The sequence below is a fragment of the Perca fluviatilis genome, chromosome 9 (genome assembly GCF_010015445.1).
Source record: "Perca fluviatilis chromosome 9, GENO_Pfluv_1.0, whole genome shotgun sequence".
Classification (NCBI taxonomy): Eukaryota; Metazoa; Chordata; class Actinopteri; order Perciformes; family Percidae; genus Perca; species Perca fluviatilis.
Window position 1 is genome coordinate 28,235,426 of NC_053120.1, and position 25,629 is coordinate 28,261,054.

At 41.7% G+C, this 25,629-nt stretch overlaps 2 protein-coding genes across 4 annotated transcripts in view; both read left to right on the forward strand.

Moving 5' to 3' along the window:
- Positions 1-17,705, forward strand: part of ddr2a (discoidin domain receptor tyrosine kinase 2a) — a 34,929-nt gene extending 17,224 nt beyond the window's left edge. Inside the window, exons 3-18 of one of the 2 annotated variants that reach the window (XM_039810324.1) lie at positions 1,339-1,452; positions 8,031-8,133; positions 8,738-8,969; positions 9,302-9,449; positions 10,330-10,432; positions 11,006-11,186; positions 11,283-11,523; positions 11,751-11,813; positions 12,769-12,905; positions 13,045-13,255; positions 13,389-13,621; positions 14,088-14,215; positions 14,368-14,565; positions 14,660-14,894; positions 15,479-15,628; positions 15,869-17,705. In XM_039810324.1, coding sequence (XP_039666258.1) covers positions 1,371-1,452; positions 8,031-8,133; positions 8,738-8,969; positions 9,302-9,449; positions 10,330-10,432; positions 11,006-11,186; positions 11,283-11,523; positions 11,751-11,813; positions 12,769-12,905; positions 13,045-13,255; positions 13,389-13,621; positions 14,088-14,215; positions 14,368-14,565; positions 14,660-14,894; positions 15,479-15,628; positions 15,869-16,000 — 2,577 coding nt within the window. In that variant the 5' untranslated portion in view covers positions 1,339-1,370 and the 3' untranslated portion in view covers positions 16,001-17,705. The remainder of the gene's footprint in view (positions 1-1,338; positions 1,453-8,030; positions 8,134-8,737; positions 8,970-9,301; positions 9,450-10,329; positions 10,433-11,005; positions 11,187-11,282; positions 11,524-11,750; positions 11,814-12,768; positions 12,906-13,044; positions 13,256-13,388; positions 13,622-14,087; positions 14,216-14,367; positions 14,566-14,659; positions 14,895-15,478; positions 15,629-15,868) is intronic. The other variant, XM_039810326.1, reaches the window with a different exon arrangement.
- A 164-nt stretch (positions 17,706-17,869) lies between these two features.
- hsd17b7 (hydroxysteroid (17-beta) dehydrogenase 7) lies at positions 17,870-22,179 on the forward strand. 2 transcript variants are annotated; one of them, XM_039810266.1, is made up of 9 exons: positions 17,870-17,963; positions 18,531-18,737; positions 19,083-19,175; positions 19,381-19,495; positions 20,844-21,038; positions 21,255-21,368; positions 21,458-21,514; positions 21,591-21,689; positions 21,797-22,179. In XM_039810266.1, exons 1-9 carry the CDS (start codon positions 17,929-17,931, stop codon positions 21,923-21,925), a joined length of 1,044 nt encoding a protein of 347 aa, XP_039666200.1. In that variant the 5' UTR covers positions 17,870-17,928; the 3' UTR covers positions 21,926-22,179. The 2 variants fall into 2 exon arrangements, with proteins under 2 accessions (XP_039666200.1, XP_039666201.1); XM_039810267.1 differs by having other exon boundaries at positions 21,591-21,684.
- Positions 22,180-25,629: the final 3,450 nt, after the last annotated feature.

The window sequence follows — 25,629 nt, forward strand, 5'->3', positions numbered from 1 at the left end:
GCTGCTGCTGATCCTTCTGTTATTTCAATGGGGAAACGTCAGGAAAAGGTTGATTTTGGCCGCTGATGAAGACCAGGAAACGTCTGACACACACACACACACACACGCACACACACACACACACACACACACACACGCACACACACACTGATGTCTCTCTGTGAAAATCCCCACAGTTCTCTGGTAGTTTTGTTTTGTGTCATGTGTAATTGGGTTAAGATAACCCTGCTTTATTGATGCCTTTTAGTATTTCAATATTTACATTGGGGTTGTAGCACAAAGCCAGTCACCTGCACTACAATAAAGATACAAAAGCATTAGATAGTGGTGAAATAACACAAAAGCAGTGGAAAACTATACTAAAAAAAGAAGTGTAAAAGTACACAAAACATGAACACTTGATTTTTCTCTCTACTAACACCAAAGTGTCTCATTTGCTGCAGTTTTGTTACATAAGATGCAAATAACATGGTGTGAACAATAAAACGGAGTTATATAACAGAGACTTTGAGCAGCAGTAAAAGTGCCCCAGTTGGTTTAACTCGGTCAATAACTACACTAAGCTGTTTAAGTGAAGCAAACTAAGCGGGAACTTTGGCTAATGTGGGTGTAAACTGCACATCCTCGTCCCGTTGTCAACATTTAATAAGCAAAGTTGTGTGCGAAGTTACAGAAGGGTGTATGCATTGCCAATGCCACGTTTGTCCGATTTTGTTTTGTTTTGTTTTTTCAAACTCTACATTTGTGAAGTCACATCACAAGGGAAATGTGGACAGAAACTCATTGAAACTGGTTGTTTTGCTCTGCTGTTGGACTAAAGTGGTCAGATGGAGGCGACTTGTTGGCGCTGTATCTGTGCAGCTGAAGTCATGTCTGTGACTCAGTGTCTCTTTCTCCCCTTCCTCCATCATTTATTCATTCATCATTTGTTCCGACAATTAGCGTGTAATATGTAAAATTATAAAAATTAAATTAAAAAGCTTCATTTGAATTGTATTGTGTCTTGTATGGTTGCTATTGAAATATTACCACTGTTAGAATTTAATGGGCCTTCTCTCATAGAGTGATAAAGCACTAAATAAATGGAAAATCTCAGTTTGGTGGCAGTTATTTTGTCTTTTAATGAGTGGAATAAAAACAGGCTTCAAATTAAACTCCCATTTTTCCCTTGTATATGCAAACAAACGTTAGGTTCCCATGAACACAGAGTAGTGATCATAAAATAAAATGTGCTTACAGACTGAGCTATTTTTCACAGTTTTAGCCTTGTGGTCAAACTGTATATTAAGCTGTGTACCGCACATTTGCGTAACCTGCTGTGTCCATCTTGTCTTTCAGATTGGAAGCCTGTCTCTGTGCGTGTGTTTGGGATGAAGCACCTGTGGGACGTTCACTTCCTCCTGCTCATCCTCCTCTGCCTGTTAGGAGCCGTCACATCACAGGTCAACCCAGGTCTGTGCTGCCGCAAGAGGGCAAACTGCATCTCCCATTTATCTGTGCCATGATTTTGGTGTCTCAAGTTTCTGAATGCAACAACATCATAATGGAGAGTTTGTGAATACCGTGAAATGAGTTTTGTGAGTTTTGGGTAGTGTTTGGTAGTCCAGTCCAGTCTGATTTTGATTTTGGATAAGTGCTGCTTTGTGGGAGCCATGTGGTCCCCTCTCTCTGGTTTGGCCCCTTTGATCCCAGCATGCACGCCTTTCTCGTACGGGTGGTTTTTTTTGTGTGATGTCAATAAAAAAGGACCAGTAATTTTTTTCATAAGGAAATAGAGTAGCAGCATTTTGTGGACAGAGACCGAGTCAAATGGGAACCAAAGAGAGGTTTTTGGTTATCGTTGACATCGTAGAACTACAGCAGATATTTGCCAGTACAAACCTCGATCTGGCTGCTGTTTATGACTTCAGTCTCAAAGCTTCTGTCGTCACGCTGAGTTTTCTTTATCGTTGAAGGGATAATGAATGTCATGTGTTCAGATCTAAACAGTAATTAATGATGGTTTTGTCAGAAAGGTTCAACACAGAGTTTACAGGTCACCCTGACCTCACTCTGCCAAGCAGTGTTTAAAAAGAAAGATAAAACCAGTGGGAAAAAAACCGCCCTGTCACTTCCACATCCTCCTGCCTTACTCCATCCCACTTCCACTTTCAAAATAAAACTTTTGACTATATATACCACACTGTTATACAAGTGTAAATCCAATTTCTTTTTGAGAGTGTATGAGAATAAAAACAGACATGAGGTCATGATGACAGGCCTGGGGTTTTTCCTCAGTCAACAGTGCTGAATCAAACGTACAAACATTACATTTTTTAAACCAAGACCAAAACAAACAAAAAGTTACGTTTAACAGAAGTTGTTTTCTAGAGCGCTTGCCCATACCTTGAATCATTTGAGCTGTACAGACATGCACAAATACACACACAGATCAGTTTTGGGGTGTAGACACACACTCAAAACCTGGCTTTCCCTGTTTGTCATTCATTCGTTCTTTGTGCCAAAGCTCATAGTTTTATGAGGAGTTTTAACAAAAAAAAAAGCGAGGAAAGAAATCGAGAGGGTGAGCAAGATAGAGATCACACAGCGCTTTTATAGAAGGAGTTTCAAGTGAAATAGTGTGTGCATGCTGTGGTTACTTTCATGCGTATGTCTCCTTACGCATATATATTAATAGCTATTTAACCAGATGTAAATGTAACATAGGATATTTGTAAGTGTTTGTAAGTGCAGTGTTAGCTCTTTAGAATTCAAAACTTTTGATTGTAGATATTTTATGAGGCATCTTCTCAACTACACTTAATTTAGGATTTCAGTGTTTGACCCTTGTGGTAGTGACTTTCTGTGCTTGTCTCTCTTGTGTGTGTGTGTGTGTGTGTGTCTGTGTCTGCTCGCATGCATACTGTATACTCGCATGCACACGCATACTGTGGATCCAGCTTTCCCACTGGAGTCTGTGGCTAATGCATACCAGACATTCTGACAGAAGGAAAGTCCATTGAAATAGGCTCTGTCTTTCTCCCCAGCAGTGTGTGTGTGTGTGTGTGTGTGTGTGTGTGTGTGTGTGTGTGTGTGTGTGTGTGTGTGTGTGTGTGTGTGTGTGTGTGTGTGTGTTCCCAGTATTTGACCACTCATAAGTCATGAAAAGGACTGCTTCTGCATCTGATCATGGTCAGAGTTCAACAAGTTCACCATTGAAGACAAACTTTAGTATCTGTAATCGGACCCAAGGGATTTCTTCACTTAAAAACCACCAACGATTATTTAAAAGATTTCTTTCTTTTAAATAATCGTTGTCACTAAGAGCTTGAATCTCAACCTGCTCTAATATATGGAAGCAGGATATATCCACCTATAATTCTGTCTAATGCTTTAGTTCTGCTGCATTGAGAAGAGAGTCATTTTTCCAAGGTCTGGAAAATATTCATGGCTGAATATAGTAGAGCTGAGATGTTGGGTGATGCCAACTTTCCCCTGTTTAAAATTCCCAAGCAATTGAGTTATACCATCCCTGTCTTTCCCATTTTACTCGTGAGTGGGCGAACTTTATTTCACTCTGGAGGGGGAGGGGGTGTGGGCACAGCGGCCAAATATCAAGCAGTACTATTATTGTGTGGGCTTCTTCTCGTGAGGATCTCTAGAGTAAACCTTGAATGAATGAACCAGTGAATTAATGGATTAGAACTTTCTCTTTGAATCACACATCACTTTAAGACTTTGTCTCTTTTGATAGAAGAAATAATCTTCCTCTGAGGCTATATATTTTTAACACTCATGCTATGTTTAGCATTTCACAGGTAAACATGATATGGTTTTATCACAAAGGTAAAACATACTGTACCTCACCATGAGACATGTTTGTTGTTTCATGTTTGTGATCCCATTCCACTGTTAAGAGCAACTGACTGAATGTAACGGCGTGTCTTTAAAGCAGTGGTGTAAACACATTTTATCCATATCACCCTGTGAGGTTCTTGTGGCGATCGTGTCTTAAAAGCTACAAGTAACTGATTAAAACTACAAAGTTGTTTGATAAGTCTCTGCAAGTTTGATCCATTGTTAATATAAAAATATAAATTAGTGCAGCTTTCAAACAACTGACTCTTGGGACAACAGGATCTTGAGTTGTAATCCTGTAATTTCTTAAATGTAAATTGTGGTAACGGTGTAGATGTAATACATGTAATAAAGCAGACAGTAAGCAACACAACCAAAACTGCCCTCGATGGACAGGTATTATCCAGCAGATGTGAACAACTTGCGTGTGTGTGTGTTGTGTGTGTGTGTGTGTGTGTGTGTGTGTGTGTGTGTGTGTGTGTGTGTGTGTGTGTGTATTTGGAGCCAGCGGTTGGACAGCAAACACTACAGAACAAACCTGCCTTTCAGTAGTCAGGGTGCGGTTAAAATCAAGAGGTGAGAGAGAGGGTTTGGTCCATTACTCCTTCAACTCTCTCTCTCTCTCTCTCTCTCTCTCTCTTTTTTTTTTTTTTTTTTTTTTTTTTTTTTTTTTTTTTTTTTTTTCCTCCATCACACAAGGCTGGTATTTTTCCACCTTTTTCTGGGGTGATATTTTTAGATACTGTGGCCAAATGTTGAGCCTGATGGGTGATGTGTGTGTGTGAGTGTGGGGGGAAATCAGTGTATGTGTGCTTGCGTCCAAACGAACACACTCGCCTGCCCCCATAGCTCACCCCAGGGCTCACCTCTGAGTGGGTTGGGTGGATAAATAAACACAGTAAAAACCAACATTTTGAAGAGCGGTCACACATCCGGCACGATATATACTGAAACCCGTCTCTCTGACTCTCTCGAGGATGTGGTTAGACTCTGATAATGACTCCTATTTTCATCAATTATGTCCCAGGCAATTATTCAATGTTTTCCCCAACAAGTTGCATTTTCTCTGTGTGTGTATATATCAGTCTATTTCACTGGCAAGACTTCATCGCAAAATTACACTATTTATGTCCCCACCTCATACCACACACCATTCACACAATCATCCCAGCATTATCACTAAGAGTACTTTTAGTCTTTTTGACAATTATGTGTCATCCCAGTGTGAGACAGTAGGAGTAAAAGATGCTGCACTCTGGTCATCTCTTTCTTCGTCTCGATGTCTGTTTACACTTTTTACCTCTGTGTGAATGACGCTCATGTGCTGCTCTTCTGGCTCTCACAAGTGCAGTAACGCCAATAACCTCAAACCCATAACCTCTGGACCAGGCTGCAACACTGCACCAAAGAACCATACAACATTTCAGCTACTTGATGCCAGTGATTATCATTCCAGCTTTTCCATTTTCAAACATTGACGTTCCTTGTCATCTTATCCTGCCCTGATTTGATTTAAAAATCATTCATTGGAGATCTCTGCTGTTTGTCTTGAAGCGTGGTCTGACGATTTGTGTTTTACTACAGCTATCGTACGTGCACTTTGAGCACCGCACCTATCATTAAAATGGTTACCTAATTATGCAGCCAAGGATACTGCTAACATGCTGAGAATATGAGAGGAGTAAGATGATTTTTGGTGATGTGGTCTGCTCATAGCCAAGGCGATCTGGTGCGAGGAGAGAAATAGGAGTGCAGTGGAGGGGTGTAAACATTTGGGGATAAGTGATGAGGGCTGCAGCGAAGAGGGCAGCATGGAACAAAGTTTAGAGAGGACAAGATGAAAGGAGGACAGAGGAGGCGAATTTAGACATCTGGAAGAGTTTTTGTTAGTGCCTCCTTTAAGCTGTCACTGTGTCACTGCCAAGACGAAGCCTGCTTGCGTGCGTGTGGTTGCATCTACGCAGGGTTTGTGCACAGATATTTGAGCAGCGTATCAGGTCATCAGTCCATCAGAGCATTTTCACATCGTGACTTTTAAGCAAATATTTGGAGGAGATCAAGTAAGAGGAAGAGAGAATCACAGGGAGATAAAAAGGAAGAAATAAAGAGCAGGAGAGGGACAGAGAAGGCCTTGAACTTCGAGATCTGCTGTTGCTGGCATCTGCTCAAAGGTTTTTTAAGGCCAGGTTTAGTGTGTCAGTCTCCCTTTAACTTCTGCCCACAGCTCCACTGAAAGCCGCAACCCAACGCTATCACAAACGCAGAAATCAAGTTTTTCCAAAGGCTCTTTCATCCATAAATGAGGCTAACTAGTGGTCATATCCTGTTAGGTGGAGTTATCAATGTTAGGCCTAAACATATGATCAACTCAACCCTGTAGATAACACGCGATGGAAAAGTGCCCTTTCATTTTTGCTCTTGGAAACAGCCAGAAATCAGTAGATTCATTCAGAGCATTGTAAAAGTTAATAGATACCATGTTGACTGTGTCACGCTCAGTTAGCCACTAGCCAGCTGAGTCCTAATGAGATGAAGTTTTTCAAAATCACGCTGTTAACTTTTATCACCTCTCGCCACTGAAGGGAACAAAAGAAAAGAGTGAGGGGAGAGACCACACAAGGAGGAGTAAGAGGAGGGCAGAGGAGACATGAGGGGGTGGACGGGCATGCAGGAAACAGAGCAGGGCACATTGCTTCTGTTGACCGCACAGCGGGGGCGTGATGGGCTGAAACCTGCCAGCTTTACCACACGTGCGCGCGCACGCGCACACACACACACACACACACACACACACACACACACACACACACACACACACACACACACACACACACACACACACACACACACACACACAAACTCCTGTATATGTGCTTGATACCAGCACTGTTTGGACTGGCAGAGACACTGAATGGATCTAGCTTATTATTTCAATAAAACAACCACAACTTGAGTGCAAGGAGTTTGTGTGTGTGTGTGTGTGTGTGTGTGTGTGTGTGTGTGTGTGTGTGTGGTACCCTCACATCACAACACCACCCCTTCATCACTTGCAGGTTTCTTGAAAGAAGCTGGGAATTAAGTAGTTCTGTCTTAGAAATGTGTGTTAGTGTACGGTTTCGAATTTACAACTCCAACAAGCGCAGTGGTTGTTCTGAGAGAAGTGGCATGTTTCAGAGTGTCATAATCCTGGTGGCCTTAAATACCAGGGGTTGAAAGACTATTCTGCTTAAATAGAGACATTGTTACAGATTTTTGCAAGTACAAGTAAAAGTACTTTACTCAAGTAAATGTAAAAAAAAAAAAAAAGAAGAGGAGGATTTACTAATTAGTTTCACTATTTGGGAAATACGCTTATTTGCTTTCTTATTGGATGAGATGATAGACACCGCTCTTATGTCTGTCCATTGCATATCAGAACTGTAGCCATCAGCCAGTTAGCCGAGCTTAGCATAAAATGGAGTCTCCACTAGTTTCTCCACTAGTTGCCAGGCAACCTCATGGCGACGATGAGACTCACTGAAGTAGTCGAGCACATAACCCCCAGGAAAACCACAACTTAACGTTTTTACACTTCAGAAAACAAGATATAACATGTATATTAGTAAGGTTTAGAGGTGTCACTAAGCAGATTATTTTTAACCTTCAGACAGACCCAAGCTAGCAGTTTTCCCCTGTTTACATTCTTGATGCAACTATTCACCTGCTGGCTGTAGCGTCGTAGCGTAACGTTACAGACATGAGAGTGGTGTCAGCATAGATATATATCTATCGGTATCCATCTACTTATCTAGCTAACGCTAGCGGCTAACTCTCTGCAAAAAGCTAGAGTATTCCCTAAAATGTCAAACTACTCCTTTAAGTAAGGGGAGTAATAGCCTACCACAGCGTAAACAATTATTAAATTAAAGCAACACTAAAGAACTTTTCCCGCTTCGGTCCCCCTACAGGTTGGAAGCGGAATTGTCCATTCGCTTCCAACTTAATCAAACACGGACTTAACAGTAAGTTAGAATATAATTACTGCTTTCCGAATGTAAAAGCACTGGCAAACACTTATTACTGACTTATTAGTCACTTTCCTGTCTTGGTAAAAATACAGGATGATTGTGGCTAAACAAACACCAGGGCACTGAGTGGATGTTCATCATGACCTTATTTCTTCTAGCATTTTAATCAGACATGTTGTGTCTCAGGTGTGTGTCGGTATCCTCTGGGCATGTCAGGAGGACAGATACAGGACGAGGACATCTCTGCCTCCAGCCAGTGGTCTGAATCCACCGCTGCTAGATACGGCAGGTAGGTCACTGTCTCTCACACACACACACACACACACACACACACACACACACACACACACACACACACACGGCTAGTATGTTTACCCTGATAATGAGTGTGTGTGTGGGTGGCTTATCCTGCAAGGTGCCTGTTTATTTGCAGTAAGCCACAAACTGAGGTATCAGTTCTACTTAAAGCCACATGATTAGGGAGGCGTGTGTGTGTGTGTGTGTGTGTGTGTGTGTGTGTGTGTGTGTGTGTGTGTGCGCAGAAGAACTTGGGTGGCCGTCACTAAGTATCAGGATAATGATGTAATACGCTTTCCCCATCCATCCCGGCTGTGTTTTCAGTCTCGCCCAGCTCACCCTCGCCCCTGCCAGCCCCGTGCCCAAAGTTAACACTTAAAGATGAATTTACGACGCAGGCTTTCACTGAGATGTTTTTATAACAGGCTATAAGAACTGAAATCCGCCACCGCACTCATTTTAACTTTCCTCTCACCTTTTCCTCTCCATCCTGTTCTAATTTTTCTTCTCCCTCTTGCCCTTTTCCATTTCCTGCTATAATTCAAATATGAACATCATTTCCCCCACCCTGCATTTTCTCTCCGTGTCTCTGCCAGGTTGAACTGTGAGGAGGGCGATGGCGCGTGGTGTCCAGAGACAACAGTGGAGCCAGACAGCCTGAAGGAGTTCCTCCAGATTGACCTGCGCTCGCTCCACTTCATCACCCTTGTGGGCACTCAGGGGCGTCACGCGGGAGGCATCGGTAATGAGTTTGCCCAGATGTACAAGATTAAGTACAGCCGCGATGGCAGCCGCTGGATCTCATGGAGAAACAGGCAGGGCAAGCAGGTAAGTGGACCTATCAGCCAGTGCTTTACACTGGCTTGGGTGTACCCTGTCTTGGATGTCACTCTATAATCTATTAGGACCTTTATAACAAACTTGTAATAAAGATGCCCTGTGTACTGATACTCATCATCTGCCTTCAGGTCATGCTTTTATGGCCTGTCATTGTTTATACCTGGTATGACTGTGTTTATAGTCGTAATAGAGATAGTATTTGGACTGATTCAGTAATTTTTCATTATCTGTAAATGATAAAAGGAGGCCATGGGTCATTCGCATCCTTAGTGAGGACTTCTTTATGAAGTCAAGGTGTGTTTGTTTCATTTAACCTGCAGGTGATTGAAGGAAACAGGAACGCCTACGTCATTGTACTCAAGGACCTCGAGCCGCCCATCATCGCTCGCTTCGTCCGCTTCATGCCCGTCACAGACCACTCCATGAACGTCTGCATGAGAGTGGAGCTCTATGGCTGTGAATGGCTGGGTAAGAGGTGGCTGATGTGGACAGGACAATGACTGAAGAGAGGATATGTAAGGGCTGATGAGCCCCTGCCAAAAGTGCAAAGATGACAGCTGAGCTGAGGCTCCAGTTCTTACCTTTGAACCCGTAAAGATAGAAAGGATCAGCTGATTCTCTGTCACCTTTTCGTACAAGAAGGACACAGTTTTTTTAAACAACACTAATTTGCACTACAATAATCATATCACTGACTAACCAATTTAAATGTGCAGAGGTTTATTTGATGCATGGCATATGCATGAGCATTTTAGATAAGCATGTGTGCCCAAAAAGCCCAAGAACCCATAGGGGGCTTAAAGTGGCTTGAATCTCGACAAGTGTGTCAAATTTAAACTTGAGATTTAGATCATGGGACCTTGTGAAATGTGAGGTCAAAGTGATAGAATAAAAGGAAAAGAATGAAATCAATAGGTTCTCTAAGTACTGCCTCCTATAGCTGGAAGAAAGTTTGTCAGGCAAATATAGCTTAACAAAATGGTGTGGATATTTTTATCTGGTGTCATAAAGTAGTAACATTACAAAGTTTTTGAGTATGGAAACCTGGTGAAATTTGAAGAAGAGGAAAAAAGTGTAAAAACAAAAAGTTCATTAAATCACCAGGCCCTCTAATAAAACATGTCTTCATACTGTTTGAAAACATCACATAGTCTGCATGTTCTGCACCTGTATATTTTACATACTGGAAAATGCTAGCCATGCTTTGTTGTAAGCATAACAATCTCTTTCTGAAACAAACTTTGGGCAATGCTTCTCTGCACAGCATGAGTTCAGAATCATAAAGACTCACCGAAAATCTAATGGGGTTATGTAATTTAATAAATAAATAATTGTCCTTGCTTTACAGATGGTTTGGTGTCGTACAACGCTGCAGCAGGAGAACAGATGAGCTTGCCTGCTTACTCTGCTTATCTCAACGACTCTGTCTATGATGGAGCTGTCACCCACAGGTGTGTGTGTGTGTGTGTGTGTGTGTGTGTGTGTGTGTTTCTGTGTGTGTTCCATTATTCCCTCCTTCTCCCTTCTTCAAACACTGCTTTGTCATCGCTCTCATCCTTCCTCAGTACTTTTTCCCCTCACCTTGTTGTTGCCCTGTCACCATGGTGAGAGCAAAGAGACAGGCGGTGGAGCGTGGGTCATGGTGGTTTACTTAGTTAGGCAATACGTCATAGGAATGACTGAGTCAACCATGCTTCTAAAGTTTAGCAACCGGAATGAACCAATCAGTCTTTTGTTGACAGGAATGTTTAGTTTATGGCACGGTGAATGATGTCCTCCATGACAAAGGCCAGCTTCCTTCTCTCTGTGGAGGCAACTGGGCAGAGCGAAAAGAAAATGGCTTTTTTTTTTTTTTTGTACAATATCACAGCCAACAGCAGAAGTGAGGAATTGGTTTTACAATGCTGCCACCTAGTGTTAAACGGTTGCAAAAAAAAACAACTTTTAACTGGAGTTCTTTCTTTGAACATAAAGGATGTTTCTCTGTGTTTTCTGCCTCTCTTTTACACTTCTTTGTTTCTCAGTATGACAGAAGGCTTGGGCCAGCTGACTGATGGAGTGTGTGGCCGGGATGATTTTACACAAAGTCACGACACTCACAATGTGTGGCCTGGGTATGACTACGTGGGTTGGACTAATGAGAGCTTCTCCAATGTTGAAATCATGTTTGAGTTTGACCGCATACGCAACTTCACCACCATGAAGGTGAGGCTCTTGATGATACAAGTTAATATATATATTTTTTTTTTACGTCTCTCATCAGCACTAAAATTCTTCCCATGCGTCTTTATCTGAGTCTAGGTCCACTGCAACAACATGTACTCGCGACACGTCAAGGTCTTCCGCCTGGTGGTGTGTTACTTCCGCTCTGAGGCAGACTGGGAAGCCACGCCGCTCTCCTTTAGCCCCGTGGAGGACGTGGAGAATCCCAGCGCCCGCTTCGTCACCGTCAACCTGGCCAATCACATGGCCAGCGCCATCAAGTGCCAGTTCTACTTTGCTGATGTCTGGATGTTGTTCAGCGAGATCACCTTCCAGTCAGGTATAGACTGATGAACCATGTGTATAATCTGTAATTGCAGCAAGATCTCTGGTGGTTTTTCATTTGTGTAAATATCTACTTTTACACGATGCAAATATTTGGAGAGACTGTGCATAACAACAGTTATTTGTATATGTTGTTTGTTATTATTGAAGTCTGTTTTGAGGCCTTCTGATTGAAGATGTACAATTTCGTTTCTGATCAGCTCTGTGTCTTTGGCCTTTCAGATACAGCCATGTACAACACAACACTGGCTCCTCCCAAGACGGGACTGCCACCTGTCACACCAGGTCAGTTGTTGACACACACACACACACACACACACACACACACACACACACACACACACACACACACACACACACACACACACACACACACACACACACACACACACACACACACACACACATTTTGTTTACTAATTAATGTCATTTTTTCATGACATTTTGTGACATGCATGACAAATAACAATATGGCATCTTTTGTTGTCAACAACCTTGTCAGAGGATTTGACAAAGTTAATACGCAGACACAACAAATAAGGAAGAACAGTTCACTTCAGATCTTTATTGTCCTGCAAGAGATTCTTTTTGCAGCAAAACAGCGTAAAAAAGACAGTAAGACAATTGAAGACATTCAAAGTGCTGGTACTATACAGGACAGGCTACAATCAAAGGTTCATGTGACAAAAGCAAAATTCCTTAAAGAGAGGATGGTCAGGATTTGCGATGATGGATGTAGCAAAGTTGCCCAGTTGATTCCTGTTTTGCACATTTAGATCCCCGAACCAACAAATCAGTCAAGACTAACTTCTCCAAACTAACAAAATAGAAAGAGAGCAAAAGAGAGCAAATGAAAAAGATAAAGAGAGAGATTATTTTCCTTTCAGAACAGTAATCTAACATTCTCATGCTCCTGATAAGTGGAGGTTTCTCATGGCAGACTTGTCACAGCAGGAAAAGCACAGGTGGAACTAAAAATATAAATTTAGGTGTGTCAGCATGCAAAATAGCAGCATAGCATTTTCATTTTATTAGTAATACCTGTTTGACAAATCACCTACATGTGTATTTTTGTTCATATATATTTGACAACATTTTTTATAAAAATCCATAAATCTGCAAGTCTAGTTATTTGCATACCTATATTTAATGACTGTCCTGACGTAATTGAGAAGTACAGTATGGTCCCCCATCATTCATGCAGACAGTAAAATGTGTCTCAACCTGTTTCCTCGCCCAGAGGATGACCCTACCCACAAAGTAGATGACAGCAACACCCGCATACTGATTGGTTGTTTAGTGGCCATCATCTTCATCCTCGTGGTCATCATTGTCATCATCTTGTGGAGGCAGGTGTGGCAGAAGATGTTGGAGAAGGTGAGTTCATCACTGATGTATTACTGTGGATCAAATGTGTGCGCCTGTGCATGTTGAGTCATTTTTTGCATTTCCATTTGAGTCTTCTTTTGGGAGGTGGTCAGATCTGTTCCTTCACCCCCCACGTCCTTCATTCTAGGCCTCTCGCCGGATGCTGGACGATGAACTAACTGCTAGTTTGTCAATACAGAGTGAGACGTTCGCTTACATCCACAACCAGTCGAGCACAACCAGTGAGCAGGAGTCTAATTCCACCTATGAGCGCATCTTCCCCCTTGGTCCAGACTACCAGGAGCCATCACGCATCATATGTAAGCTGCCGGAGTTTGCTCAGAGCTCCGAGGAGCCTGGTAGGTGGCCACACACACACGTCTGCTTACATATACACATCCATTTCAATTGATATTCAACATGGTCAGTCCCTCCCTTTATTTCATTGACTTATTGAGATTCTTAGTTGCAATTTCACGTATTGTGTTTCAGCTTCCACTAGCACATCAGCTTCTAAATCCACCACAACTACTGCAGTCCAAGATGGCGCCCCTCACTACGCAGAGGCAGACATTGTAAACCTGCAAGGCGTAACCGGAGGCAACACATACGCCATCCCCGCGTTAACTATGGACCTGTTGTCAGGGAAGGATGTTGCAGTGGAGGAGTTCCCGCGAAAGCTGCTCACATTCAAAGAGAAGCTGGGAGAGGGCCAGTTTGGAGAGGTGTATGCTCTATACCATTCTTCTACAGCTTTTCTCACAGCTTTAGATGAGCTTAAAAAACAATGTATATACTAATACAAAAGGAATCCCTCTCAATCATCACTTATGACCAACTAGAAGTGTGTGGTGATGTCTGTATCTGCAGAGACCATGCCCTTTGCCTGTATTTTCTCTCTTCTTATTTTTGTGAGTTGGGATGTTTATGGGCGTTAGCAAAGAGCCTTTGGGACCCACGTGGGTGTGAAACCCCAAGCCAATAACAGCGTAACAATAGAAACCCAAGTTTAACTGACAGATACACAGAGAAACTGACAGCAAAATCCGGCAATGTGGCATCTTCCTGCGCAGGTGTGAGTGTGTTAACTTGTACGTAACCGCCATGAAACAATCACAAAAGAGCATTATATTCGGCGGTTATATTTGATATATGATTATATTTAAATATCTCCTTTCCGCCCCCTATTAGGTGCACCTGTGCGAAGCAGACGGAATGCAGGAATTTATGAATAAAGAGTTTTTATTTGACATCCCCGAGGACCTGCCAGTTTTAGTGGCTGTGAAGATGCTCCGCTCAGACGCCAACAAAAATGCAAGGTATCGACTTTAGACGGCCCAGTGGTCAGTGGCACCAAATACCAAATTTTTAGCCTGTACCTGAAACTGAAAAAAAATCTTGAAATTAAAAGTTTATATAATTTGGATGTCTCTCTGTGTAAATTCAATCACTTACTTTTTGTGTTTTGTAGGAATGATTTTCTGAAAGAGATAAAGATCATGTCACGTTTGAAGGACCCCAACATCATTCGCCTGCTAGCTGTGTGCATCTACAGCGACCCTCTCTGTATGATCACAGAGTACATGGAGAACGGAGATCTCAACCAGTTTCTGTCCCGCCACGAACCCGAGGGACAACTCGCTCTGCTCAGCAATGCACCTACAGTCAGGTGAGTGCGAACAAAGTGAGAGACGGCTGTATGTCTAACTGTGTGTTTATTTTATTCCCAACACATGACGCTATTTCTTTACTCTCCTCTCCAGCTTCAATAATCTGTGCTACATGGCCGCTCAGATAGCGTCGGGGATGAAGTACCTCTCCTCTCTAAACTTTGTTCATCGAGACTTGGCCACACGGAATTGCCTGGTGGGCAAAAACTACACGATAAAGATAGCTGACTTTGGCATGAGCAGAAACCTGTACAGTGGTGACTACTACCGCATCCAGGGCAGAGCGGTACTGCCGATACGCTGGATGTCATGGGAGAGCATCCTGCTGGTAAGGACCACTACTTCACAATGATTTGACTTTTGACACAGAGAAAAAAAATCCTTTATGTCATGTTTTCTTGCCAAATTGGTAGACATATCTAGGAAAGGGAATTCTGACTTTAATCTCACAATTGTGACTTTAAAGGTCCTATGACATGCTGCTTTTTGGATGCTTTTATATAGGCATTAGTGGTCCCCTAATACTGTATCTGAAGTCTCTTTCCCGAAATTCAGCCTTGGTGCAGAATTCCAGCCACTACGAGCCAGTCCTACAATGAGCTTTCCTTAGGATGTGCCATTTCTGTGTCTGTAGCTTTAAATGCTATTGAGGAGGAGAGAGGTGGGGCAAGGTGGAGGGTGGGGGTGTGGCCTTGACCAGCTTGCGGCCACGGTTGTAGCTCTATTTCTTCATGGGTGGGCCAAATTCTCTGGGGGGACCATAGGCAGGCTGGATGAACTCATATTAATGTTAAAAAACCTCATAAAGTGACATTTTCATGTCATGGGACCTTTAAACTCAGAACTGAAATACATTTCCCACATGTGGCCCTAATCCTTTTTCCGTACATACCACCATCTTTTGTTGTGCAGGGTAAGTTCACCACAGCTAGCGATGTGTGGGCTTTTGGGGTGACCCTGTGGGAGATACTAAACTTCTGCAAAGAGCAACCCTACTCTCAGCTCACTGATGAGCAGGTGATAGAGAACACAGGGGAGTTTTTCAGGGACCAGAAAAGACAGGTGAGTGACGTTACAACCATACCATAATATACCTGTCTTATTCTATTTTAGCTGGTTTTATATTCTCTTAAGCAGATGTTTTAATTGTTTTTAACTGCTCTTTAATGTTTTATGTAAAGCACTTTGAATTGCCTTGTTGCTGAAATGTACTATACAAATAAAGCTGCCTTGCATTACAAATTATCCACATATCAAAAGGAGTGAATCCCTGGCTTTAATGTCTCGTCCCCTGTTGTGCAGATCTACCTGCCTCAGCCTGTGCTGTGTCCAGACTCGCTCTACAAGATCATGTTGAGCTGCTGGAGGAGGAACACGAAGGAGCGGCCCTCCTTCCAGGAAATACACCGAGCCCTCCTGGAAATACAGCCTTAAGCCGGGGCAATGTTAAAGACAGTGATTCCCAGATAGTTCATCTCTGGAAGAAATGGTGCAAGACAAGAGTAGACCATGATTCAGACACAATCCAGGTTCAAGCCTTCTTGTTTCAGTAGAGAAACAGGGTGAGAGCCACCTGTGGGCTCCAAGCTATGATCTGGGAAACACTGTTTCATGGACTTACACTCTACAAAGATGGAATACCGGTTGGTGTGTGTCAATTTGAGTTTAATTGGCACAGTCACGTTGGCTAAGATGTTTATAGACATACAGGTATCCTTAGAAAAATCTATTTTGTTTTATAACATGCAGAAACGTGATTAAGGTGGGTTGTGACGTGTGTTGATGAAGCCAAAATTAAATGTAGCAAGTGACATTCGGCACTTTTGAAATATTGTTTTTATTCTTTTTTTTTTTTTATGATGATGAGTCCAATTTTCCATGTTACAGTGTTTGAGAACAAAACGTGTGCAGCATTGTTGAAGAACTTTCTTGTGTTTTCTTTTGGAAGACTGCTTGAATGTAGAGCGGGAAACGTGCAGCCAACCATGGCTGTTACATTTCATTATATTTCAAGTATTTCATCTCAGTTTCTCAGACATACTCCACACATTTGGAATAACAAGGAAATATCAAGTAACTTCTCATCTCCCTGCAGTTTTCCTTCTGTGATTTGAACATGAAGTGTGTATGAACTGGGTATTTTCAATAGATAGGTCTAAATCTCAAATGGCAATATTTTGTATTAATATTTATATGTTCATATGTGTTTCATCTGGTTTATGTTTTGTTGATATATTTGTGGTTTATTATTCTTTCCTAGTTGACGTGTTTGGAGCATCATATTTGATTTGATTCAGTAACTCTGCCACTCACATTTTAGATCTAAACACCAAACAAACTGCTTTAGTAGATTTTTTTCCCACTGCAAACTGTTATTGTTATTGTCTTGCATCGATCACAAACTAATATTACTCTCTTATAATTCAAGATGCTTATCAGGTATGCCGGCTGCGTTTTGCTATGTCGGTTCAGCAGTATGTTGAACAGTATGAATGCTTCAGGTTAGTTTATATTAGCTTGTGAAAGCTAACACACCTAATGACTCATCTACAGGCTTTAATTATTAGCTTGTTCTTTCTTTTGTTGATGTATGCTGGACTCTCTGGACTCTTTTCCCCTCTTTTCTACTTCTGTGTATAACTCTCTAATAGCTTGAACTTCATGCTGCATACCACTGTTTTTCACTTTAGCTGGATTCACAAGCTCGACCCTCTTATCAGAGGCCTTTGTCCCATTTTACTCGTTCATAAAAGACACTCATGTCTGCCCTTATGCACGATATTTTCAACTTTTCATTTACAAGTTATCCTTATCTTTCTGTGTTTTGCAGTCTAGGCAAAAAAATCCATCCATGTAAGTTTAATATGATATTCATTTTGCAGACACATTTGGGTATTTGTGAACCATGTGGTGATTCCCATCAAATAAAGAAATCTTTCTCCTCTCTCTGTTTATAAATGAATTTGGGGGGCAGATGTATAGCTGTAAAAATGTAATGGCACCCTGACAGATTTCATGATTGGTTTTATTACATTTTTGTACTTAAATGTTTCAGTAAGAATGTTTTTATATACGTTGTAAACAAATGTTGTACATTGATAGACGAAATACAAATAAAATGTTAACAGGGAATAATATATCTTTGAGAGCTCTTGCTTCATTTATAAGTACTGATTATTTGACACTGTGTGGGCGGTCCATGAAGCTCAGCCGACTGGTAACAAGATCTTATTGGCTGAGCACTGCTGCAGTGTCCAATCACAACATGGAGGCGGAGTGAAGAATATGACTCCACATCAAGAACTGGACACAGATCTTTTGAACGAAAATTTGCAGTTCGTTTCCAGTTCGGACCAGAAAAGATGAATAAGGTGGTTTTGGTGACGGGAGCAAATAGGTAATGGCTGTATTTATTGTTTTGACTTTTTGAAATCTCTTCGTCAAGAGAGTCCTGGCCCAAATGGCAGTATCATTTTGTCATACACATGTATGTGGCATTATTTTTGGTCAATAATGTAATCACAGTAAACATTGTATATGCTGTAATAATAGATATTACATAATAATTATAATAAACTGTATTTATATAGCACCTTTTAAAACACAGTTACAAAGTGCTTTACAGCTCTATCCCCTCTGTGTATGAATCTGGGCTTTGTAACAACAAAGATCCCGGGGTGCGGGAAGGGACATAGGGCAATAAGAGATCTGGAAAATGCCTCTCAGGGCATTTTCCAGATCATTTTCTCAGGGTTTGTAAGTGATCAATAATATCTTGAACTCAATTAAAGCAACAGGTATGAAGGGTGGCAGCAGAGTTTTGGATGAGCTGGAGGCAGGAGATCGAATCTAATCAGTCTAATCGACTAGTTATGAAGGCGTGGATAACAGTTTGCAGATTTTCGGTAGAAACTTATATTATGTCCATAAGGCGGCCCTTACATCGCATTGTGTCTCCCTGCAGTGGCATTGGCCTGGCGCTGTGTGAGCGCATCCTCTCGCAGGACACCGAGGGTCTCCAGCTGTGTCTGGCCTGCAGGAACATGCGGCGGGCTCAGGCTGCTCGCTGCGCCCTCCTCAGCTCTCACCCCGCAGCCCAGGTGGCCCTGCTGCAGATGGACACCAGCAGCATCTCCTCCGTCCTCGCTGCTGCTCAGGAGGTCAAACTAAGGTGGGAGGATAGACTCACAGCAGCATGGCACTCAAATGCACATTCAAAACAAATAGTCTTCATCAATAGTTTATGTTCTAGACACTGTGTGTTGTATGTGTGTCCAGAAGTGAATATGTGTGACTTTGCCGTTTCCAATGTTTTTAGCTCGTCTTTTAGCTTCTGGTTCAGTGTGGCAGGTGTACCTTGTTTTCATGGGGAATTTGCAAAGTGTGTTGCTTTTGTTGTGCTGTCAATATTTTATGTTTGTCATGGTCCTTGAGGTGATTTGATACCTGCTGCAGATCAAATTTCCTTCGGGATAATAAAGTTGGAAGTTAAGTTGACTTTGATTGTCCCCTGCAGGTATAACCGGCTGGACTACCTCTACCTGAACGCAGGCATCATGCCAAACCCACAGTTTGACGTGAAAGGCTTTTTCAAAGGCCTCTTCTCCAGGTACTTTACATGCTTACGTGCAGCATATTTTGTCTACACTGGATGTGTGTGAAGCAACTCCAAATAACTGAGCTGCATTAGTGGCTTTTTATACTTTGACCTATGTCCGGCCTATATACAGCATCGTTTTTAAAATTGCTTATTTAAAACATCTCTTCTATCTACTATGCTGCCTTTCTAGAGCTCATGTTTCTATATTTTTCAGTCATATCATCACCATGTTTGCCACTGGCGAGGGGATTCTGACGCAGAAGGACTGTGTCACTCCTGATGGCCTGCAACAAGTTTTCGAGACCAACCTCTTTGGTCACTTCCTGCTAGTGAGTAACTGCTATTTAGGCTACTGAATTATCTCGTATTATGGTTTGATCCACACATAGAATCTAATACAAAATGTTTCCTTCAGTTTTCTGCAGGGACAGTAGTTCTTGCCAGCTGTTTACCCTTGATGGAATAAATATAGGTGATACTGGATCTGTCTGTCACTTAGCAACGATGCTCATTAAAAATTAACAGTGCCTACTGTTCAAGGCATAAGGTCACTGCGGACAGTATTGTGCTTACTGTGCGTTTGCAGATCAATTCTGACGCGTATTAAGTTGCCATTACAGAGAAACCTTCTCAAAGTTCCTGTTTAGACTTTAAACATAAATCCATCTTTGCTGCTGTATTCACGCATAGTTTAGATAAGAGAACACATTTATTTTTGCTAAAGTGATCTTTTTTTGAAGCATTCAATAAAATTTGGAAGGAATTTAATGTTGCTGATTAGTTTAAGGTCTCTGAAAGGACTTTAGTGATATGATCTACGTGGAAAAAGATGCCATTGTCGTTGCTGCTTGCAATCTATAGTATATCTTAAAGGTCCCATGGCATGAAAATTTCACTTTATGAGGTTTTTTAACATTAATATGAGTTCCCCCAGCCTGCCTATGGTCCCCAATTGGCTTGAAATGGCGATAGGTGTAAACCGAGCCCTGGGTATCCTGCTCTGCCTTTGAGAAAATGAAAGCTCAGATGAGCTGTTCTGGAATCTTGCTTGTTATGAGGTCATAACAAGCGAGGTTACCTCCCCTTTCTCTGCTTTGCCAGAGAATTTGGCCAACCCATGAGAGAGAGAGACATCATGGCTTTCAAACGAGAAAAGTGGCAGTTGGTCAAGGCCACACCCCCACCCTCCACCCTCCTCTCTCCTCCTCAATAGCTACAGACACAGAAATGGCATGTTCTGAGGAAAGCTCATTGTGGGACTGGCTCTAGTGGCTGTAATTCTGCACCAAGGCTGAATTTCGGTAAAGAGACTTCAGATACAGTATTAGGGGACCACTAAGGTCTATGTAAAAGCATCCAAAGAGCACCATGTCATCGGACCTTTAAGTTAGTCTGAGATATATAGTAGATGTATAAAAGTGCATTTGTATGTAAAATAAAATGAGTAAGATACAATAATCTCATCTGTTTCTCACACAAATCAACAAAGTTTAATTTTCTAAATTGAAATCAGCAATCTGGCTCTTTCTGCCCTGTTTCAAGGCAAATTGCAGTAGAAAGAAGTGTGCAATATCTCTTTGTTTCATGAAAACACATTATTTAAGGCTGAAACTCCTTTAAGCCTTTGTGACTTAATGACTAAGATGTTTTTTTTTGTAATGCTGTGTTGTGGCCCAGATCAGGGAGCTGGAACCATTACTGTGCCATGCAGGCCGGACATCCCAGCTGATCTGGACCTCCTCCAGTAACGCTCACCGCTCAGCTTTTAAACTTGAAGACATGCAGCACCAGAGAGGCACCCAACCCTACAGCTCCTCCAAATATGCCTCCGACCTGCTCAGCCTGGCGCTCAACACACACTACAACAAACAGGTTGGCTCTCTCTCTCTCTCTCTCTCACACACACACACACACACACACACACACACACACACACACACACACACACACACACACACACACACACACACACACACACACCTCACATGCTGTATATTACCCATACCTGCAACAATAAGTTTTTTTCATAACCTTTTTTACCTCCCATGACGTTGATAACTGTGAACCTGCTTTTATTGTGCTCTGTAGGGTTTGTACTCATCTGTCATTTGTCCTGGTTTTGTGATGACCAATCTGACCTACAGTATCCTGCCCTCCTTCCCAGCCTTCCTCTGGACCCTGCTTATGCCTGTCTTTTGGCTCGTGAGTGCAGCTCTGAAATGGCCAAATATGGTCACACACTGCTGAAATAATACCCCGTATCTTAATGCATCTTTCTCTGGTGATCTCAGATAAGAATGTTCACCAATACTTTCACCCTGACCCCTTATAATGGAGCTGAAGCCCTGGTAGGTAAAACTAATTTTCTCATTTCCATACCCAGTTCAGAACAAATTCATTCATGAGTACTGCTCTTTTTTGCAGTTCTGGCTATTTAAGCAAAAGCCTGAATCACTGGACCCTCAAGCCAAGTACCACAGCTTAACATCTGGGCTAGGCAACAACTACACACAGCCACGTAAGGTAGCCTACCGAAAGCACTACTATCCACTATTATCCACAACTTCCGTTGTAAATACTTATAAAATTGTTCATGTTGCGAATGTTGTGTCTTCTGTCCTGCTTTACAGATGGATATTGATTTGGAAACCTCCGATGCTTTGTATGAGAAATTATGGCAACTAGAAAGTGAAGTAAGAAAGAAACTGAAGGAAAAACAAAAAGTTTGCCGTAGTTCTGCAGGACCTGGATCATCTTGACGCATATCACACAATTCTAGGATGGAGAGTATTTTATTCCTGTCTTGCAGGTGACCTTGGATGCACACTAGAAGTCAGACCTCACCAAAATAACTGTGTCCTCTGCCTGACACAGTAACATGCAAGCCTGAATTCACAGCACAATAAAGAAGTTACAGTGACTATAAGCATGACATAAAACATCATAGGACACCGAACCAGAATGTATGCTGTGATGGTTTGGAAAAGAGTTTACAATAAAACTGATCATTGTCTTTTCTCTTCCACTTTATCTTACTGATTTACAGTCTATTCACTGCGTAAAGTATAATATTGAGAAGGACACAAATATGCGCAGATGGATAGGCTATGTCACCAACTTTTCAGCCTGTGCGGTCCAGGAGGGACTATGTCCAATTTGGTTGTTAGTTCCATCATCCTCGCGGCAAAAAGCAGTGCAGTCTGACAGAAGATTATCTGTGTCATCCCAAAAGTTGACATAAGTGGTCTGTGTGAGCCCCTCTGCGGTGTACGGCGGTGCCGGCACATGCGTACAGGCGCACCTGGAATTCCGCTTTGGAGGATTTGGGGCACAAACCCAGCAGTCGTCCCCGTGTTCCGCTGCTTGTTTATCAGTCGCACACGTCTCCTCTGCTTCGCTCAGTTTCGGGTTGCAAAAAGCCCACACCATCCCACAGAAATAGACGAAAAACGTGCCCATGACCATGACCATGAGCGCGTAGGACTCCATCATGGCTTTGGCGACTGGAGATGTCATCTTCAGATGCGCAGGGATAATAATCGGCTGAGCTCCCAAAGTGTGTTCAGGAGGAGGGACTGTCAGTCCGACTGGGTCGGACCACTTTAGCACCACTCAGTTCAGTAACGCGAGATAGAGACAAGCAGAAAATAAGCGATTGTTTTTGTTGCCACCTCTCTCCTTAAACTAGTCCCGCCTTGAACAGGCTGTGTGAACGGGGCTTATAAGTGGCCATTATGACAGCGACAGTCAAACTGTAGGTGGTGTAATAAACCCTTTTTAATGTTATTAAACAAAACGAACATTGCACAAAAACTCCGGGCACTCCTATAATTAAACATAGCCTATATAATTAAAACCCCTCAATTAATTAATATTACAATGTAAGGGTAAAACTTAATTCCAGTGAGAGTGAAAGTTTGGGATCACCTGACAGTTGTCTTGCAATGGCTATTTTAACAGAGATAAAAACAGTTACATTCAGACGCCAAATTAATTGTTTATTTGTAATAGTTTTGGCCTTAAAAGAAAAATATTTTATGATTAAATCTCCATTAAGTCGATTTCCCCACAGTTTTGCATGCCATGAGATATAACCTTTCGATTTTGAATTTGTTTTTCAGCCCAGATAAGTGTAAGTGACTGTAGATCAATAGCTTTGCTCAAGCAACACACCTGTTAAACATATATTTGTTTCTACTTTCTATAACCTAAAAGCTGTACTCAAACCATTCAAAAATATAGAGTAGTCCACTCAGCCATGACTGTACCAATGAATCTTTTGTGGCAGGTGATTCCAAAATTGATGTCATGAAATATGACATGGTGTATGAGTCCTGTATGATAATGTGATAAAGTAAGAAGATTAGTAGACCAAATTAGTAGACCTTTTAAATCCTTCAAGGCAGTGAAATACTTCTGCCTACTGCCTAATAAAAACTTTGTGGACTTTAGATTGAGACCATTCTGGCCAGATTTTAGGAAAACAGATTAATGCTGAACATATAGGGAATTCTGCAAAACCATTTAAAACAACACTAAACACTAATGTACTTCTTAAAGGTTACCTTGGTGTCCAGTGTGTGTTTGGTTGTCTCTACTAAGTTGAAATATCTAATTAAAATGTAAATAAGTAAACTTAAAGAATCATCTTTGTATTTACACTATACATTTAAACAGACCTTCAGTGCAAATGTCCATTTGTCTCCCTGCAATCACACTGATCAGTTGTCCCTAACAAACCTGGCAGCTGACAGGGTTTGACTCGCCTTATAAGGTCAAACTCCAGCACTCACAACTCCCAAAATACCACCAATAAACAATGAGAGCTTGGGGTTAATTCCTTTTTTTGGGGGGCTTCACATGTTAGCTGCTGGGTAAATGCATAGGCTACTTAGAGATACCACACAACTATAACATCATCCTATTTGAATGGTGAATGGACCAATGATACTCTGATACAAATAATATTACAATTAAAGCTAAATGTGTAATCCTTGAAAAGTAATTCTAACATTTAAATTACTACAGGTCTTCTTCACAACTGAAGAACAGTATTCCTGAGGGACTTTTGATATTACTGGGGGACGTTTTTTGTAAACATTAAAGCACTGATAACTATAAAAATGTTTAAATTGTGTGTAGTCTGGAATGTAAAATATTAATTGATCAGAGCCATCATGAGGCATAAAAAAACACAAGCAGCCATTTATTTAAATAAATACACATTTTCAAAGTTCTTTGATAAAGTGACTGTAATAGTCTGTAACTCTCAAACCTTTTCAGTTACCCTCAAACTTATTTTGCTGTCATTTTCTCACCCAGTCAGTTTCAGCCTATTCATTTGAAAACCACTCTAAGTTTGGTTAAAAATATTTAGAAATGTCTTCTGCTAATGTGTTGCAACCGTATGAAATAGGTTGTTACGTTATATTAGCAGTGGAAACTGATCAGGATGTCTATGTGGTGACCAAATGCTTTTCCTGTGTATGATAAAGAAAGGTTGATAACATCGGCTCTACTAAAAGACAGTACAGAGCACAATCCTCCTCCACCATCCAACATACTAAATGCAAATGCAATGCTGTTTCAGAACGGTAGCTGACTAAAACAGTCCCAAGTGCTGAACTTTCCCACTAGCACCTGAGTGCAAGATAATGTTTACATATTCATTTGTTGTGTACATCCCACATTCAGACCACCCCCAAAATACACCCCACTGTGTCTACTGTCACAGACAACTTCATTAGAATTTTTTCTCTGGCAAATTTTGCCTTCGTTGTTAACTCTTCTTCCTCTGGAGAATTACTGTGGCGGAGAAATTAGAGAGATGTCCTCTAACCAAACTATTGCTTTCTAAAGTCACCATGTTTCATTGAACCCTAGGAGTGGTGCTAAATATCTGTAAAAGTGTGAAATTTTGTTTACACTAGCAGTAGGCTACATGCAGGGTTTAAAGTGGGCCCTGGGCTCATGGTGTGAATACTTGCGTGAGCCAGATTTAAATGACAGGACAGCCAGTCAGTGTAGAGTTTGTCACTCTTTGATGAGCTTTACTGAATATTTTGTAAGTAGAACTAAATCATATGTTGACCTTTCCTCACAACACATCTTCCAATTTAACTGAAACATAGGCTACTAGCTACAAACAGATGCACCTGCTGTCTCCCTAGAGTTTTGTAAAGGTATTTATGTGCGTATACAACAGGCCTGATGGAGCAGTGGAGCCCTCTCTAGTTTAAAACTGAGGCCTGAGGAGTTTTTTTTCCTGAGGAATCAAAACAAGAGTGTGTGTGAGGGCACCCATGCTTGTCTTTACAGAGGCAAGCAACACTAGAGAGACTGGCATTGTGGGTAGTGTAGTTCCTCATTGGTGTATTCCGTAACTAAATCGATTGCATCTAATTTCTCAAAAAACTACACGCCCCATCCGCGCCAACCTCGAGGTCCCGGATGTCTATCGCAC